Below are 18,419 nucleotides of genomic sequence, written 5' to 3'. Positions count from 1 at the left end.
TCTGCTAAATGTGTACATTAGAGTTTGTAAATAAAAGATGTTTATTTTATTATAGGAATCGCAATATCCTATTACTCTAAACTCTCAATTTCTTGATTACTTGAAAACTAAGTGTAAGGTTTTCTTCAACCTCTAAACTCCCCTGGTTGCATGAAAACTAATTCCTTTATTATTCCTCATATAACCTATTCACCAAAAGTTGTATCTTATGAAACGTGTATTATCAATATAGTTCTTTTTAATAAAGTGTTAAAATCCAAAGTTATACCCTGATTCACTTGGGGGGGGGGTCCAATTATTATAGCTCTTTAAATAATGATCATTTTGTAATGTAAATAAGGTAATGATCACTTATTAATGATCACTATTCTTAGGCAGCAGAATATCTCATGAAGCTTATAGAACATGATTATATACAGGAAATGTTTCTTTCCTCCATATACTATGGGTGGAAAATTTATTAGTGGATACATCTGTAGGTCCACAATACAGTGCTAAGTGATGCTCACTTGAGAGGACAATGCTTTTTTAATAAAAAATCAATCAGGGTCTGGCGATGTGGGGTGGGGTGGCTCAAGCCTGTAATCTCATCAGTTTGGGAGGCTGAAGCAGGTGGATGGCTTGACAACAAAGCTAGAGATCCTGTCTCAGAAAAAAAGGAAGGAAGGAAGGAAGGGAGAGAGAGAGAGAGAGAGAGAGAGAGAGAGAGAAAGAAAGAAAGAAAGAAAGAAAGAAAGAAAGAAAGAAAGAAAGAAAGAAAGAAAGAAAGAAAGAAAGAAAGAAAGAGAGAGAAAAGAAAAATAGTGGAGTGCAATGGCCTGTGCCTATTGTCCCAGCTACTCTACTAGGGAGACTGAGACAAGATCTCTTCATCGCCCAGAAGTTCAAGGCTGTGGATTGTGCCACTGCACTCCAGCCTGGGCAACAAAGTGAGATCCTGTTGATTATAAAATATAAATTAAAAAAATCAATCAGGCACACATTCAAGAGGTAATAAGATAACCATACCTGTTATCCAAGTAAGGGCTACTTCTTTACAACGATGAGGACAACGGCATTTTGCGCTCATTAAGGCAGAGACCATATCTGGCTCTGATATGTAAAAATCACTGACTTTGAGTCTCTGGTAAATTTCTTTCAAGATCTGTTATGCTAAGTGAATCTCTTAATATAACTGAGTTTCAGATTCTTCATCTACAGAAGGGGAAGGATGACAAAAACTGCCCAGGAATGTGTTGAGGGCCACACGAGGTAAGGTGAGTGAAAGGTATTTTGAAACTGTCAAGTTCTGTACACATGTTAATTATGTAACAGATGTTAAAAATAGTATCACCTGCATGACTATATTGTCAGTAATTTTGACCAATTTGAGCTTGCTCAGAAAGGTCAGGCTTTTAGAAATTGGAAGACTCGGAGATTAAGTTGGATATCTGGATTCCAGTCACATGATGAAATTACAGAAAATGTGTTTTGTTCTCTTTGATCCAAGAAGGTCATTTGTTGTTCTGTTGTTTGTTGCTAGTGGTCAAAAGCTGACCCCAAGCAACCCCCGCTCCTTGAAAGGTTTTTTCCATCTGTACGGACACCGTCATTCTCGCCCTTCCCCCCAACTCCTTCAGTCCCCCGAGGAGTGAGGGGGGGACACATTTCTGCTCGGTAACCCCTCCAATGCCTGAAGGGGACGGTGCCGTGACGTCGCTCTGTCGGGACACCTCTTCCCTCCCCCACCCGCAGTCGTCAGGTTCCCGCGCGACCCGCGCTGTCCCCGCAGCGGCCCCGACCGCGGCGCGCCACGGCGCAGGCTCCGCGGCCAGAGCAGGCGCGTCAGCCGAGCTCGGCGGTGGCGCGGGCGGCCGGGACGCAGCTGCCCCCTCTCGGCGCCCGCTGCACCCCCAGCAGCCACCGCCACCTCGGCCCGGAGCCGCCAAGATCTCGCCCGGCAGTTGCGGGCAGGGGCGCCTCCGGGTAAGTGCCAGGAGCTCCACGTAGGAGGGGAGGACGCGGGGTGGGGCGGCGGCGGTGGTCTGGGAACAGGAATAGACGCCTCTGCGCGAAGAGCGGGTCATGCCCGGGGCGGCGGGGCGCGAGGAGCACTGCGGCGTGCAGGGGAGGAGGCGCGCTGCCCTGCGCGGGAGAGGGGCGCGGGGCGCCTGGCCGCGGCAGCCGGGTCCCCTCTGCGGCGGCGCCCGCGGAGACGCTTGGGTGGAAGGATTCAGAGGGCCGGGGTAATTAGGGAATGCAAGGCTGGCCAGGAGGGCTCCTTGCGTTGTTTTGTTTATGAGTATCCTCCAGTCAATGCAGCTGTCCCTCTTGAAAAATTGGGGGTGAGGACAGAGCAGAGTGTTGAATTTCTCTGTCGCCTCCTTCGAACCGTTAGGAGGGCCCGGCCCTCCTTTTAGAGGGGTGGGGGTAAGGATGTGAAAGTGAGAGAAGTACCTGCTGCTGTGGGCAAAGGTGTCTGGAAGCAGGTGCCCCTGTCGGATGGGGGAAGGGAGCGTCCAATGCTGTAAAGTTGCCGGAGGAGAAGAACCTTGTGTTGTTGCTGTTGGTCTGATGAGCCCCCTCTGTTGTCTTCAATTTAAAGTACCCAGGTCCCTTTGGTTTGCCTCGAATGTGTGTAAAAAGAGAAATATGAGGGGAAGAATCCTGGGGGGAAAAAGATGAAAAACAAGACAGAGGGAGAAGCAAATTTATGAGGAAGAGACGGGAATTAAGTTAGCGTTGAAGAATATGACAAGTCTTTTACTCCGCAGAAAACAATGAAAGAATAATTTATGTTTAGAAATGAAGGAAGCAGAATAAGTTGAACCTCTCTAGTGTCAGCAGAGGCTTAACTATTTTTTATTTATCAGACTTTCTGGCAAGAATACAATTCTGATTTGAGCATGAAAAATGTTATTAAAATATGGCTAGGATGATAATTTGAAAAAAAGTACAGCACTTGTTTTATTTCATATGTTACCTAGAATTTCTGAAGTTATCTTTTTGATGATAAATGTTAGCAGCCAATAAGTAGGGAAGCTTTAAAGCTAACTTAAGAGGCAGCTTTTTGGGACAAAAAGGTAGCTTGCCAATTTAATGTGTTTAAATAAAAACACAATGAATTTAGAATGTGAAACTCTTTGATACTAATTTTTTCTTTCATTTTTCAGTTTTTTAACACTTAGAATTATCTTGTGCTTTAAAATAGATTGTTTTTGAAAAATATACATACGAATTTCAAACAATATAAAAATTTTAAAAAATACTGCCAGTGTACTAGCCCAAGATAATCATTTTAACGCTGTGTTAAAGCATGCTTCCAGAGGCTTTCTAAACATATTTTGATATACTGTGCAATTCAATATTAATTTACAATTTTATGTAGCTATAGAATCAGAAATTTTACACAGTAACCTATAATATCTCGTTGGGATCTTATTTTCTATGTGCCATTATTTAAACTGACTTTTACTGCTATATAAAAAAGATTTTACAACTTCTATATAAAAATACTAAATATATTGTGAAGTATTACCATGTAGGACTGAGCAATGAGAATTTGATATACAAATGTACTTGCCCTTGGGTAGTAATGATCATACTCCTTACTTAAAGGGACAGTCATAGAGTTAGCATTTGCTTCATAAATGTAAACATTTTCTTGTTCTCTCTTGTAGATCGATCTTCTGAAATTTAAGTTTTCAAGATGAAGCTTTTATTGGCAACTGCCTTTTTAATTTTAATTTCCTTGTGGGTGGAAGAAGCCTATTCTAAGGAAAAGTCTTCAAAGAAAGGGAAGGGGAAAAAGAAGCAGTATCTATGCCCATCGTATGTTCTTCATGTCTTATATTCTTATATGGAGAAATGTTATTGCATGTTTTATAAAAGTAAGAAGGCTTATGAAGACACACATCAACAAAACTTTTCATATCGGAATATATATCCATCTGTTTCATAGATAGAAAATGATAGGGTGAAGAGAGACTTAGAATGTGAGAATAAATTCCCAGTGTTCAGGGTAGTTTTATAGTTTTCTTTAAATCATGACATGGGTTTATATAATTTTTATACATTGTTTACAAAAGTAGGAAAAAGTCACTATTTCTTTCTTATGCTAAATATGCAACTTTAATTGGATACTGATATACTGTGTTTTGAGCAAATACCAGTTCAAAAAGTTTTTTTTTAATTCCTAAAATATTTAATAATTTTTCTTTTCTTTTTTCTCTTTTTTTAAGATGGGGTTTCACCATGATGGCCAAGCTGGTCTTGAACTCCTGACCTCAGGTGATCCACCCACCTCGACCTCCCAAAGTGCTAGGATTACAGGCGTGAGCCACTGCACCTGGTCAATATTTAATAATATTTTATTTAAAAGTCAGATAAGTAAACTGTGATCTTAAAGTCCGTTTATATGTATGCATGGCAAAGGAGATTCGTATGATAGATCAATTTTCTATTTTAATAATTGTAAATAAGTAATATTAGCAAATTACGATTTTTGTAAAAGGCGGGTCATTAACTTTGAAGTTACTTGAAAAAACAAAATCTAAATCCAACACAACCCCCACAGAAGACAAAGCTTTGTCGCGTGGAGTGTTTTTTTTTTAGACGAAGTCTCGCTCTATCACCCAGGCTGGAGTGCAGTGGCACAGTATCGGCTCACTGCAACCTCCACCTCCCAGGTTCAAGTGATTCTCCTGTCTCAGCCTCCCAAGTAGCTGGGATTACAGGCATCCGCCACCACACCTAGCACATTTTTGTATTTTTTAATAGAGACGGAGTTATGCCATGTTGACCAGGCTAGTCTCCAACTCCTGACCCCAGGTGATCTGCCCGCCTTGGCCTCCCAAAGTGTTGGGATTGCAGGCGTGAGCCACTGTGCCCCGCCGAGTCTTTTTTCTTTTAATAGGAAAGATTAACATTACTGGTGAATGAAAGTAACATAGAGCAATTGTACAGTATATAAGCAAATAACTTTCTCAAAATATAATGTGTTTTAGGTAATAATGCAACATATGCAGTGATTTGGAATAAAAATTAATTTTCTATTACAGGTAATCTTCAATTAATATTTCTCAAATGTAATATTGATCATAGATAACATTTTATTTTATTCCACCATAATTATTATTTAAATATATATTATTATAGTTTTACAGACATCCTGCAAGAGATAAGTTACATTTTGGGCAGTATATTTTATAAAGAAAGGACACTAGAAGTGGTATTTTTTAATAGTTGTTTGTGTGACTTTGTGAGAGTAAAATTCTGGAGACAGTATCATGATCCATGTAACATCTAGCATTAAATACAGCTCCATTTTAAGAGCTATCTCCTGATTTTCCCCCTTAATAGTCCTGCTTATTCTAGTGCTGCAGGACAGTCTGACGTCAGGATCCAATTTCTGGGTGTATGACACAATAGCCTTGAATTATGTTTGTGTGTCCCCTTTTGGCCATCTGCCCAGCTGGGTATGAACTGGGAACAATGAAGGCAGGTTCAGGAATAACCACAATCTACAACCATCTACACTGTTACACTTTTTGTGCAACAAGTTGGAGATGAGCATTTTAGGGAACTAGACGTTGTCAGGTCTTAGTCTTCCTAAATGAAAGGACATTCATGTTTTAGGTATTCTTTATATTACCTTTTCTTTGATTAATGTTGGCATATTAACACAAACTGTTGTCTATGTCTTATAGTCACAGTGATTCTATGTATGGAATCAAGCCATCTTGGGTTTCTCTATATGAGGAAGCTGATAAGGCTCTTGTTCTCCCCTGTACACTCACCTCCAACCTTACATCAAATATCATAATGAAATTATTCTGAAGATGGCAACAGCAAATCTTATGACTGCCATATATATTAAGAGAGAGTGTTTTAGAGGATGTTCTATCTCTTTTCAGAACTATATTATTAAATAGCCTTATGTATAGACTGTATATACTTATGGCGTTTATTATTTAAGACTGATTTTTAAAGTTAAGTTTAGTAAATAAAGAGTATAACAGTAAGAATTCTCTTTTGATGAATATGATATCTTCAAGTGGAAGGCCCAACATATACCTGTTAAGCCCATATCTCAATATTTTAGATATGTTGAATAATTAACTGAAATTTCATCTTTGAATTTTTACATTATAGGCTTTTAAAAATAATTATGAGACTAGATAAAGCCTTATTAACAGTTGCAATGGGATGCGGCCAAAAGTCTGGCTTGTTATAAAGTGGATATACCTCGGAAAGTTAGAGTTGTATATTTTTCGTTTGAGCATTTTATTAAGAATTCCGATTTGATTATCACTGAATTAAGAACTTCAGAAGACTAGGGTTGTCCCTGACTATGATTGGATCTATTGTATCAAATTGCTTCAGATATCTTAATTAAGAATTTGAGCTATAATAATGGGCTGTGAAAGAATATGCAAATTGTATGTATCTTAGAGAATGATCCAGTTTGCTCAGCCTATGTAAGTTGCTTATTTATTAAACGTCTTGATTAAGAGGAATATTTAAAATTACAAAACCCCGAAATCAACTACAGACTACCCTAATACTCATCAGGATGGTGAAATTCTTGCCTAGTGATGTTTTCATTTATTTGCGCTTTTGTGTTTTTGAGTAGAGCTGATGAAGCAATGTGGGTGCATATACATAAGCAGTCCATGTGCAGCAATCTGGAGTGAAATCTTCCACTTTTACTGTTATAGCAACATTTTCCCCCAAGACTGTAAATAGAGGAAACATGTTTTAAAATTTAGGAGAAATGAAAGACTTGAGTTCTTTGATATTCTAAGATTTATTATTCTTATAAATCAAATGCTGAACTTGAGTCAGATCATCATATTTTCTTGGCTTCTTTGCTGTTCCTTTTTTTAAACTGCATTGTTTTCAGATGTGAGAAAAATGGTAAACTGATGTGATTATCTGTTGTTTTTTTGATATATAAGTGAAGCACTAGTACCAGATTGACAAAGTATCTGATAAATTTGCTTCCAAAAACTTAGAATTTTCATATGTATGAACAAATAAGAAATAAACTTTAAATTAATAAAAATATTTTAGATAAGTCCTTGGACAGTTACCTTTTTATTTTACAGCTTACATTTGACATTGCCTTTACGCTTTTGGTCTTTCCTCTGGTTATCCATTCTACCTGAGCAGAAATCCATGGTCGTAGTTACCATCTACTCACCGTTAACTCATGAGTCTTTATGTACAGCTCAGACCTCTCTAAAGAGTGTCACACCCATACATCCACCATTTCAACCTCACTGTCCCATCGTGAACTCAAATTTAACTTGAAATGATAAAACCTGAACTCAGAATCATGTGAATAATACAATGAATGATCACTGAGAGTGGTGAACTCCTCAACAGATGATACCATTGCCACCTTTACCATTCATGCTAAAATCCTGGGGATTACCTTAGACCATCTCTTTCTACTTGTAAGCTTCTCAAATTCAGTAGTCACCAGAACTCATCAATTACCATCTCTGGAATATGTCTTAAATTTTCATTCCCATGTGGGATGTTGCTTTAGTTACTCCTTCCCACCCTCTTGGTTGACTCCTTTTCAGTCTTCCTGCTTCTTATCTTCCTCCCTCAACTCACTCTCCACACTGACCGTACTGTGTATTTTCCAGTAGTTTCCTGAGTCTAGTCAGGCCATGTCAATATTGAGAGCACTTTAAGGACTCCATAGTGTTCTGGATAAGGTGGACATTTCTAAGCTCCACACACACAAGGTTCCTGATGAACTGGCTTCTGAAGCTTCTAGCAGTATCTTCCCCAACCGGACCAGTGCCCCTGCCTAAGCCTCACGTGGTCAACTCTCATACACCGTGCTCTTTCACATCTCTGCAAGGGATTTTCCCTTTGCTTAAAAGGCCACTGCTTTTCTTCTCTTTTAGTTAACCTGTGTTAGTGGTTTCATCTAAATTCACGGCTGTAACTACCACTTCCTGTTGGTTTCTATGTCTGTATATAGAGCCCTTACCTCTCTGAAGAGCACCATACCCATATCTCCAACACTTTATTTAATCTGACTGTCCCATAATGACCTCAAACTTAACTCAGACTCAAACCCTATTGTCTTTGGGAAATGTTTCCTAATCCTGACAGTGAGATTTAGATAATTACTTTTTGTGCCTCCAGAGTTCCCTAATTGCCACTCATGTTTATAATACAGTATGGTAATTTATTATCTATTATAATTGTCTGCTTTCCCCACTAGATTGTAAGCTCCTTGAGATCAGTGTCTTGATTAACCCAATCACCGGAGAGTAACAAAGCTCCTGGAACATATACATATAATAAAAGTTTGTTTAATGAAGTGAATAAAAACATAAAGATCTTTGACTACCTCTTATTAAGTCATTATATCTGGATTTTGTTAGGTTACCTGAAATGGACTGATACTATCCCTGTGGAAAATTTAGAAATATGGTCTCAATATTAGGAAAACTAGGTGAGTTAGCAACTGGGTAGTTAATGGAACATCTTCATTCTGGATTATGTTACCTAGTTTGTTTTGGGCCTCATCATAGTCAATTATTTGTCAATGTCTGAAATAAAACTATACAGAGAAAAAATCCAAACTGAGGCTATGTGATATTGGGACATGTAGTGAATATATGAGACAGAATTAGGATTCAATATGATCTTGAAGGGCTAAATGAGGTAGATCTAACACTACTGAAGAATAAATTGCACTTTGGTCTAGAAGCCACTTACACAAGTATAGGATGAGGGAAAACATAGCTTGGCAGAGTACATTTGGGAAAAAAAATAATTATCAGACAAATGAATAGTTATATATTTTTACACATACATGCAATTTAGTATTTTAAGAAAGAAATTCTTAAAATTAACGTATTTTTAACATGAAATTAGTAAAATAAAAACTATTTTAGTAGTAAAATTATTTTACTAATTTTATGTTAAGTATATTACTTAATAGAAATAGTTAAAGAAAGGTTAACAGAAATTTCTACACTGTGCTAGTACAGAAAATATTTTCAGAAGAGAGAAATAGGAATAGTAAAAGTAATTAAAATCATGTCGTATTAGAAAGAGCTGAAGGAAATGAGATACTTGAAAATTGTCTTCAAAGTTTTAAAAAACTGATGGTGATAAGAAAGTAGACTTTGTTGCTTGGCACCAAAAATTAAAAGCAGTACTATTAAATAGAAGCTTCAGGGAGGGATATTTTTAGCTCCAAGTTAAGAACTTTCTAAGAGTTCTACCTAGATGTAATTGATTGGGAAGGGAGGTAGTGAAGTTTACGGTAACTGGAGGTACACAGGCATGTGGGATAATTACTTGGGGGTATATTATAATGTTTGAGCATTAGACAGGCGGTTAAACCAGAGTGTGATATAATATAGTGATGTTAGCGTGTATTATCCTACCTTGTAAATTATCTTTCCTCCAAGCTGTTGGCACTCTAGCTTTAAAAGAATTACATAAATAACTTTTAACTTTTGTTCTTGTGTATATTGAGAAAAATGTGATTTCTTTCTGTTAGATTTTTCATAAACTAAAAATTGTGTGTGCATATATAAATGACCCATAGAGAATTGTGTTTTAAAAATTTTATCTTGCTCTATTTATTTCAGTATGTCTTTATTTTGGGGGAATTGACTTAGAAAGCTCTACTACCAGAGATAATATATCTTGGTGATGTGTTAATAATAAGGATTAAGAAACTTACTATTAAGGCTTGAAATTTCATGAATAATAAGATTTTTAAAAAACATTTCTTTCAAACCCAGAAAAGCTTTTCTCTTTCCTGACCTTAGTTTTAGCTATAAAAGGAAATATGTCAAGGTACTATAGTTTTCAAGAAATGATGAACACAGTATAACAAATATAATGAGTTAATCAATGCCTGCCATAATTTATAAGACATAGTTATATGGATTTGTATTTGTAGGTACATCATATATGAAACTAGAACATGCTATAATATACTTTCAGATTTTTTGATTGAATAACAGTAATTTAAAAACCAGAACTACCTCAAAATGAAAGTGAATATTCTTTGCCATTTCTATTTTTGCTCATAGCAGACATAATAAGCACTTTTTAATAGTGAACTTGGCCAAGCTATACAACCCCTTGTCACATACTACATTATTTTTACCACCACTGAGTTAAGGAAACTTCCATCTTTTGTTGCAGACTGTTTGAATTCCAAACATTTGATAGCTGACAGTAAGGGCAACTAATATGTTTGAAATTTGCATTTGAAATCTTGCCTCTTTTCTCCCCTTTTGGCTCATACTTGTATCTTAGGTCTGGGAAGCTTAATAACAAGCCCATAAGTTTTGAGGGGTGCTATTATTTATAGTGATGTTAGCATGTGTTATCCTACCTTGTAAATTATCTTTCCTCCAAGCTGTTGGCACTCTAGCTTTAAAAGAATTACATAAATAACTTTTAACTTTTGTTCTTGTTCTCTGCGTATATTGAGAAAAATGTGATTTCTTTCTGTTAGTTTTTTCGTAAACTAAAAATTGTGTGTGCATATGTAAATGGTTTAATGCTGTTTATGAGATTTTTTTTTGTCTCTTTCAGAGAGAGATTGTACCATTGAATGAAACCTTTTTTGCACTTCAGTTTATATGTACTAAGAAGGATAGATTACTGTTGAATACTCAATGCCACCACATGGTGCCTGGTTATTATATTAGCCATCTTCCTATTCTGACTCTTTTATCTTCTATTCATTAATAGACTAAATTGATTTTAGTTTAATTCCAGTTTCTTCCTAGTGGAAATATTCAAGACAAAGACATTGGCCAAAAGATGAAAGGGTGTTTGGAACAGGATATGGATAATCTCTAAAATGGATACTATTGAAAATTACCTGTGTTATTACTATTATGTTTCCAGATTGAATTTTTCACTGATGTTTAGTTATGTATTTTCTTATTACCTGTTTGAACAATTCAATTTTAATGGCATGCTGTTATTTTGCTATCAATCGAATTGATCTTCTTTTTTAGAAAGAAATCAGCATCCTTATTATTCCAGTTACCCAGGCATGAAACTTCGATGGAACCTAACATACTCTTAAGATGATCGTCTATATCTGCCATGTTCAAGTTTTTCTTCACTGCATCTGCTCTTAGACCATTCTTTTCTTTTCTTTTTTGGAGACAGGATCTGATTCTGTTGCCCAGTGAAGCACAGTGGTGTGATCATAGCTCATTGCAGCCTTCATCTCTTGAGCTCCAGCAATCCTCCAGCCTTGGCCTCTCAAAGTACAGGGATTCCAGGCATGAGCCACTGTGCCCAGCCACCATTATTTTTAACGTATTTGTTACTATATCTTCCTAGTTATTCACCCTAGTTTTTCTGTCATTATTATCCATCTTAACATGCCATCTGTATTTTCATTTTATTATTCTTAAGAACTTACAATATCTTATTACCTTATGGTTCTTGAACTCCAGTACATACTTCTTACCTTGATTTTTCAAGGGCTTCCCTAACTTATATTCCTAAATTTATGTGAAACAACTCTCTTATTTTATATATGTAGGTATGTATGTTTTTAGAGATAAGGTCTTACTCTGTTGCCCAGGCTGGAGTTCAGTGATACAATCATAGATCATTGCAATCTCAAACTCCTGGCGTCAAGTGGTCCTCCCACTTTGGCCTCCCAACGTCTTAGAGTTACAGGTGTCAGCCACACCCAAGCCTACTCTCTTATTTTGGAAAGGTTAATCTGCCCTTGTTCCTAATCTTCTCTTGCTATTATGTATGCTTGGACATGTTTATGTTTGGAATGACAATTTCTTACTTAATATATCTAGACTTTACTCAGAGCTCATCTTAGCTATTACTTTGCTTTATAAAACATTTAAAACAAGTTTTAGTTGAGAATATGATTAATCTGAATTAATAGCATGTTGTCGTTTATTAATGCTTTTATGTCTTGGATATTGGCAGAAATACAATGTTTAGAAAGAAAAAAGTATTAATCTCATGGTGAGTATATTGCCTGAAGCATTATGTTGAGTTCTGGTTGCTATAATTTATGAGTTAGAATTACATGTGAGTTTGTTTGGAGAATCATGGCCAGTATTAGCACAAATGTGAAAGTCTGTTGTGTTGTTTGATTAATTGTATTGCACATTGTTTTCTTTGAAGAATAGAAGAGTGATCACTTTCTATTTGAAGTGTTGTCATATAAAATGAACTAGACTTTCTTTGTATGACCCCAAGTTATAGAATTAAGACCAAAGTGAGAAATAGAGGAAGGTAAGTTCAATTAAAGGAAAATATAGAACTGTCCAAAGAGAAAATGGGTTTCTTTGGGAACTTCTTTGTTGCTTGAGTGATTGAACATAGCTTGGGTAGGGACATGACCCAAATAACATCACTGGGAAGTTAAGAGTATTTAAAAATTATTTTCATCCCCAAGGTTTCATAGGCCTAATGATTAAAACTGAAATTAAACTCCCTGTCCTTGATATCCCAGAATCCTTTTTGTGCGTACTGGATGTTTTGATACTTGGTTAGAATTAGTTCTTTATACAATTATCTCTTTTATTTTCTAGTTGAACTCTATTGTATAGTTTTTGCTGTCTAACTAAATTGTAAGTACTTGAGATGAAATGGTTATATATACTTTTATATCCTGCCCTACTTCAAAACTGTTTGCAAAAGAGCTCCATTTATGCTTGCTAGTTCAAAGGAAATCAAACGAATAGCTGATGATATAGAAAAATCCTAAATTAATCTTAGGGTTAGTGGTTCACTGGGATGATGTTTAGAGGTAAAACATGGATTGTTTAAAATTTACTCTGTATGTCTACTAAATTATGATGGCTAAGGCATAGTAAAATAAAATAGCAGAAAGAACACCACTGTATCTCATTTAGCACTTTTGCTAATTGGCTGTATGACTTTCAGTAAGTCACTATCAGTCTCAGTTTTCTCTTTGGTATAGTGAAAAATTTGCTCTCAATAGTCTTCTAATTTTATTCATTGATTTATGGCAGCCATATCTTTTATGATACAGTACAGTTTTGTTTATGATTGCTTTGGTAACTTTAAATTCAGGGTTAACTATTTAAGTGTTTCGTTGATGCTTTTTTTCCTCAATTTTTAACCAGTCAAGCCTAACAAATGGGAAAAGAATACACAAAATTCTATTTCTTAAGGAAGTTAACTCCAAAGGGAATCTAATTTCAGAGTTGATTTATCAAAACACAGGTATTTAACTGAACTCCAAAGTAGAAGAGTAAGATATGAGGAAGGTGAATTGTCTGCATTCTTAGCCTACCGTATTTTACAAATTAAGGAATTTGACTTACTGAAATGCATCTTGTTTTTTTCTTGCAGAGGTAAATAATTTCTATAATAGGGTAAAAAATAGAGTATTTTTGCAAAAGTCTCCTATATTTTGCTTTTTCTACCACCTGAAATAGTCATATCATTGCTCTGCTAAAGAGAGCTGAGGTCCCTTTATAAATGAATTCCTTTACTATGGGTATTTTATGAAAATTTACACTTAGAATTCATGAAGTCAATTATTCAAACTTATGTACATGCAAATGGCTCCTTTGAGAAATGAAGTAAATATGAAATAATATTTCTAGAGCTCTGATTGGAATAACAGTGAAGCACTTATTCAATTGCTAATAAAATATATGGAATACCTTGAGACATCTGACCTTTATTAGTCCTCATGTAAGGAAACAATAGTAGGAGCTCATGATTATTCAGGGAATTTACTACTCCTGTGCTGATTCCTGAGAATAACCTAATAGAGAAGACCTTAATGAGTGGATGTGTGATGTTGTTTGTATCACTGTCAACTCTCAGTGACACTATGGACATGGCTGAAAAAATAATCTAAAGGTCTTATTGCAACATTCTTTAATATTCTCTCTACATGCTAGTTATATGTGTCTGGAATCTCTATAATATTTTTGACTTAATCCTACACATGTAGATTTTTCAGTGATCTAGAATCTTGGTTGGTTTATTTTGATCTAATCTTGGCTGAGTCTTCACTTTGGTTCCAAATTCTTTTCGTTACCCCTCAGAGGCTCTAAATTTCTCTCTCCACATTGTTTTTGTCCTTTATCTCGTCATTTAAGTATTAGCCTAAAATTTTAACTTTTATTTTAAAGGAAAAGAATAGAGGTCCTTGGACAGGAACTCCCCCAGTCTTCCTTCATTTTCATTCTAAAGCTACATGAGGCATCATCCTTCTTTTTCTCCTTTTCTCCTGATTTAACAAAAAAATGAGTTTTTTTTTAGATCCCATCTCCTCCACTGTCTTCTGAGATGTATCTCATAGCTTACTTACTCAGCTCTCCTGTGTTTTAAATTTTCTTCTTTTCTTTGGCTCTTTTTTCTTAAGTGCTTACAAACATATTGAAGGGTCTCCCAACTGGAAAAAATATGTTTAGTTTGTACATTCCTATTTCATTAACTTTGGTTTTCCCCTCTGTTAATTACTATATTTCTTGAACTAATAGGATGAAATGGCCTATACTTTCTGAGCTCTAATCACTAGTTCTTTTCTTTACTTACCTTGAATTTCCTTACATTACAAAAGACATGCAATATTATTACAACAAATAAAACAATAATAAAACTCTGTTTCAAAAAAATAAGTAAATGAAGATATGAATTTTATTCTTTAAAACAAATATAGTGACTTTCTTTTAAGTCCTTTTTATTACTCAGTAAGGCCTACCCATCTTCTGTAAATGGAAACAATACCCTATTTCACCGATCCCACATTTGGCTTCCAGAACTTTACTCACCCCGGGCTCTTTGTTAGCCACCTCTCTGACTACAGCTGATTAACCACCTTCACGGGCTATTTCTTTTCTGCCTTTCCTGACATATTGGGTTTTCCAGATATTTATCCTTAGTTCTTTGAGCTTCTTTCTTATCAGTTTCCCCCTGGGTAGTATCTCTTTGTATCTATGATTGTGTCTCTATCTTTATCTCTGTGTAACTTCACTCTTGATTTCCAAGTAATTATTTTCAACTTCCTACTGGACCTCAAAACATATTAAACTGGCTTTCCCATCTGTATTCCCCAGCTCTGCACCCAGCCTTTCATGAGAAATGACAAAAGCATCTTCAAATCCTTCATGCCTTCACTTTCATCATGTCATCGATTACTCATTCTGTTTATGGTTCAGAAATGATTCTTGCATCTAGCTACTTCTCATCATCTCTACTTTTATGGTCCCTGTTCAGACCATAATCACGTCACCTTGAATCTGTTATTGCAGTACTTTTCTAGATTCCTGCACTTGATCCTGTCCCCTCTACTTTGCTCATTCTCTGCAACAGTGATCTCAAATTGTTGGTCTAAAGTCCCCTTGACAACCTAGAGTGTGTTTAAGGGCACAAAGAGCTTTAGTTTATGTGGATTATACTACTGATATTACCTTGTTACAAATTGAAATAGAAATTTAAATGTTATTAAGTCACTTAAAATAACTACTGATATTAACATAAATAACTTATTTTTTATGAAAATTAAATTTCAAAAACAAAAAACTACTGAGAAGTGGGGCATTGTTTTACTGTAGCAATACAGTTTAACGGCTGGCTTAATGGACAACAGCAGGATTCTCGTATCTGCTTCTGCATTCAGTTTGTTGTGATACATTGTTTTGGTTGAAGTACGTGAAGACATTATGACTTCATGCAGGCATAAAATTGAAAAAGGGAAGAGTGTTTTAATGGCCTTGTCATAATTGTGAATATTCTTCTTTAATGTCATGCCAAAATTTAACCAGTGCTAGTTCCTTAAAAGATAGTTTCAATGTGAAATCTGAAATCACATCAGTGAACATTTTGTCCTCTGTTACATTAAAATCCACTAGTCTATCTTGCACTTTGAATGATTCTTTCATCCAGTCGCGATTTTATAACATCATTTGGAAAATATTGATTCTCTGGGTTTTGCAGATTTTCCAAATGTTGACATATTTTATTATACAACATCAAAAAAAGTCGCATCTATCTAATATCACTTATCATCTCATTGGAATGTCTGTGAGTGTTGGGAAGCTGTCAAACTCATGGTAGCTAATATTAGTTTTAAGATTCCAATTTTTGTTTGGAAGTTCATATTTTATCACTGGCAACAAATAGAGTAGTTTTTTCTCAAAGTTAGAGGTTCTCTCCATTCGCTTTTGAAAAATGTTTTCCCAAATATTCAAATCTGAATTACCACCATTTTTCTATGGTGTTTCCTGAAAATGGCCTTTCATGGAAAGTGCCTATCTAGTTCAATCTAATATTAAATCTATTAAGTTCAGTCTATCTAGTAAGTCAAACATTCACTCTATCTCTACTAACTAAACTTGTAATTTTCAAGTAATGTTTTTGAAACAATTATAATAGTTTGGTGTGCAGCACAAGGATTTATGGGTACTCTCCATTTTATCATACAACATTAAAAAGATGTTAAGTTTCAAAAGTTAATAAAACTAATATTTTTATTAATTCTTAAGGAACATTGCTTAGGAAACTGTCTTTTAAAATTCTTGTGTTTTTTTTCTGCTAGTATATGATGTTGAAGAATACAATGGCTTAACAGCCATAGAATACATTTAAGTATGATTTTCTTGATTTGTGCTAAAACACCAGCAGTTTTTCCCACCATTGCTTTTGTACCATCAGTGAAAATGTCAACATGGTGGAAAAAAGTAAATAATATTTTAGTATTATTATAATAAAAATAATTTTGACTCTGTGGACAGTACGGTTACACTCTGTAACCGTACTCAAAGTGTGGTCCATAGACCTCCTGAAAGTGTTTTGGGTAAGTTCAGGAGTTTGTGGCTGTGGACCACACTTTGAGGACTGTTACTCTATAGTGTCAACATGAGTGATACTCAGTGTATATCCAATCACTTACTTCTTTCCTTGTGGCCCATCTTTTCTCTTTTCGATTCTGCTCTACATTTCCAGCATCTTCTGTTATGCTGCACTTCTTGGTGTTCCTGAGCAGCCTGATCTTTTTGTGACACTCTTCTGTTGTCTATTCTTTAACTTCTTCCTAGGGTTTGGCCTTTCCTTTTCTCCTTAATCTGTTACATCCCTCCTTATCCTTCTTGTCCCAGCTAAGTCACCTACTCTATGAACCACCGCCATTAACATTATAAAAAATCAAATGCTAAAAAAAAAAAAATGATACATTTAAGGTGAAATTGGTTGAATTAATACGGAGGAGAAAAGATTGGATTGAAAATTCAGGAGACTTGGGTTCTAGTTGACTGTTACTGACCAGTTTTGCATCACAGATGATTCTCTTTGGGATAAGTGTCCTGATCTTTAAAATAAACAAAATAAACTCACAAACAATATGATTTCTTAGGGTAATTGAGAGAAAAGTTTATTCTTGAATTTTAATATGTGGAAATGGTGTTTTTTTTTTTTTTTAGTAAAAAGACATAGGTTCTACTTTAGAGAAGATCACTTGATATATTTGTGGCCTGGAATAAGTGATCACTTTACTTCTCTAAGACTTCATTTTTTTATCTGTAAAATGATAATAAGAATCTCTACCTATTTCATGGAGCTTCTCTGATAGTATAATCTGGAATTATATGTAAAAGTATTTTCTAACTGTAAAGCTTCTACAAGGTGGATTACCTGTTTGTGATATTCGAGCTTCTTTTAAAAAGTTCAAAGTGATTTTGCGTCTTTACTATTGTTCTTGGTCTCGTTTTTTTAACCATTACTTAAGCTAATAAAGATAGAAAACTTAATCATGGGGAAAATATCTGGGTCATTTTATTACACATAGCTTTCCTCACAAACTCAGAGTGTTAGGGCTGGGATAGATAGAACATCTGTGGCATGACTTTATGTGAGAGTTAATGCCAGATGCTTGACACATGGGAGGTCATCGACTTTTCACAATGAATCTGGACTGCAAGCAGCATCATTCACCCTTCATATATAAATAATGTAGGATGTGGAGAGTGTTCGTATAGCTTTCTTAAGGTCATAAAGTCAGTCAGTAGTAGTCAGGTGGTTGTTTGAAGCTAACTCTTTAGTCATACTGTACATATCAGAGTCCTTCCCCCCTTTTTTGGAAGATCGGGGAACTGTAGTCACAAAGGTAGTAAAATGGCTTTCCTAAGGGCCCACCACTAGCTAGTGGCAGATTTGACAGTTAAACTTAGGTCTTCTGATTCTCATTCCAAGTTTTTTTCACTAACGTTCTTGCCACTACATTTATGTTTGGTTATTACCCTCACCAATGGAAACACATTTTTCTTCTTGATTGTCACTCAGCCTTTGCATATCTTTACCATTTTCAAGCAACATAATGGGTTTACTTATGGTCTTTTACATACATTTAAAACTTATTGAAGTTATTTCACAGATTGTCACAATCTGACAATCTTCCTTTTCATAGATGT

At 35.6% G+C, this 18,419-nt stretch overlaps 1 protein-coding gene across 1 annotated transcript in view; it reads left to right on the top strand.

The window, feature by feature from the left end:
* Positions 1-1,817: 1,817 nt before the first annotated feature.
* The window catches only part of GLRB (glycine receptor beta), an 85,102-nt gene continuing 68,500 nt past the window's right edge, over positions 1,818-18,419 (top strand). The window contains exons 1-2 of the mRNA XM_012448486.2: positions 1,818-1,965; positions 3,660-3,810. Coding sequence (XP_012303909.1) covers positions 3,689-3,810 — 122 coding nt within the window. The 5' untranslated portion in view covers positions 1,818-1,965; positions 3,660-3,688. The remainder of the gene's footprint in view (positions 1,966-3,659; positions 3,811-18,419) is intronic.

Source organism: Aotus nancymaae, unplaced genomic scaffold (assembly GCF_030222135.1).
Source record: "Aotus nancymaae isolate 86718 unplaced genomic scaffold, 86718_ANA_hifiasm-v0.15.2.pri h1tg000033l, whole genome shotgun sequence".
NCBI lineage: Eukaryota > Metazoa > Chordata > Mammalia > Primates > Aotidae > Aotus > Aotus nancymaae.
Note: the sequence above shows the minus strand (reverse complement) of the source record. Positions and strands in the feature narration are given on the sequence as shown.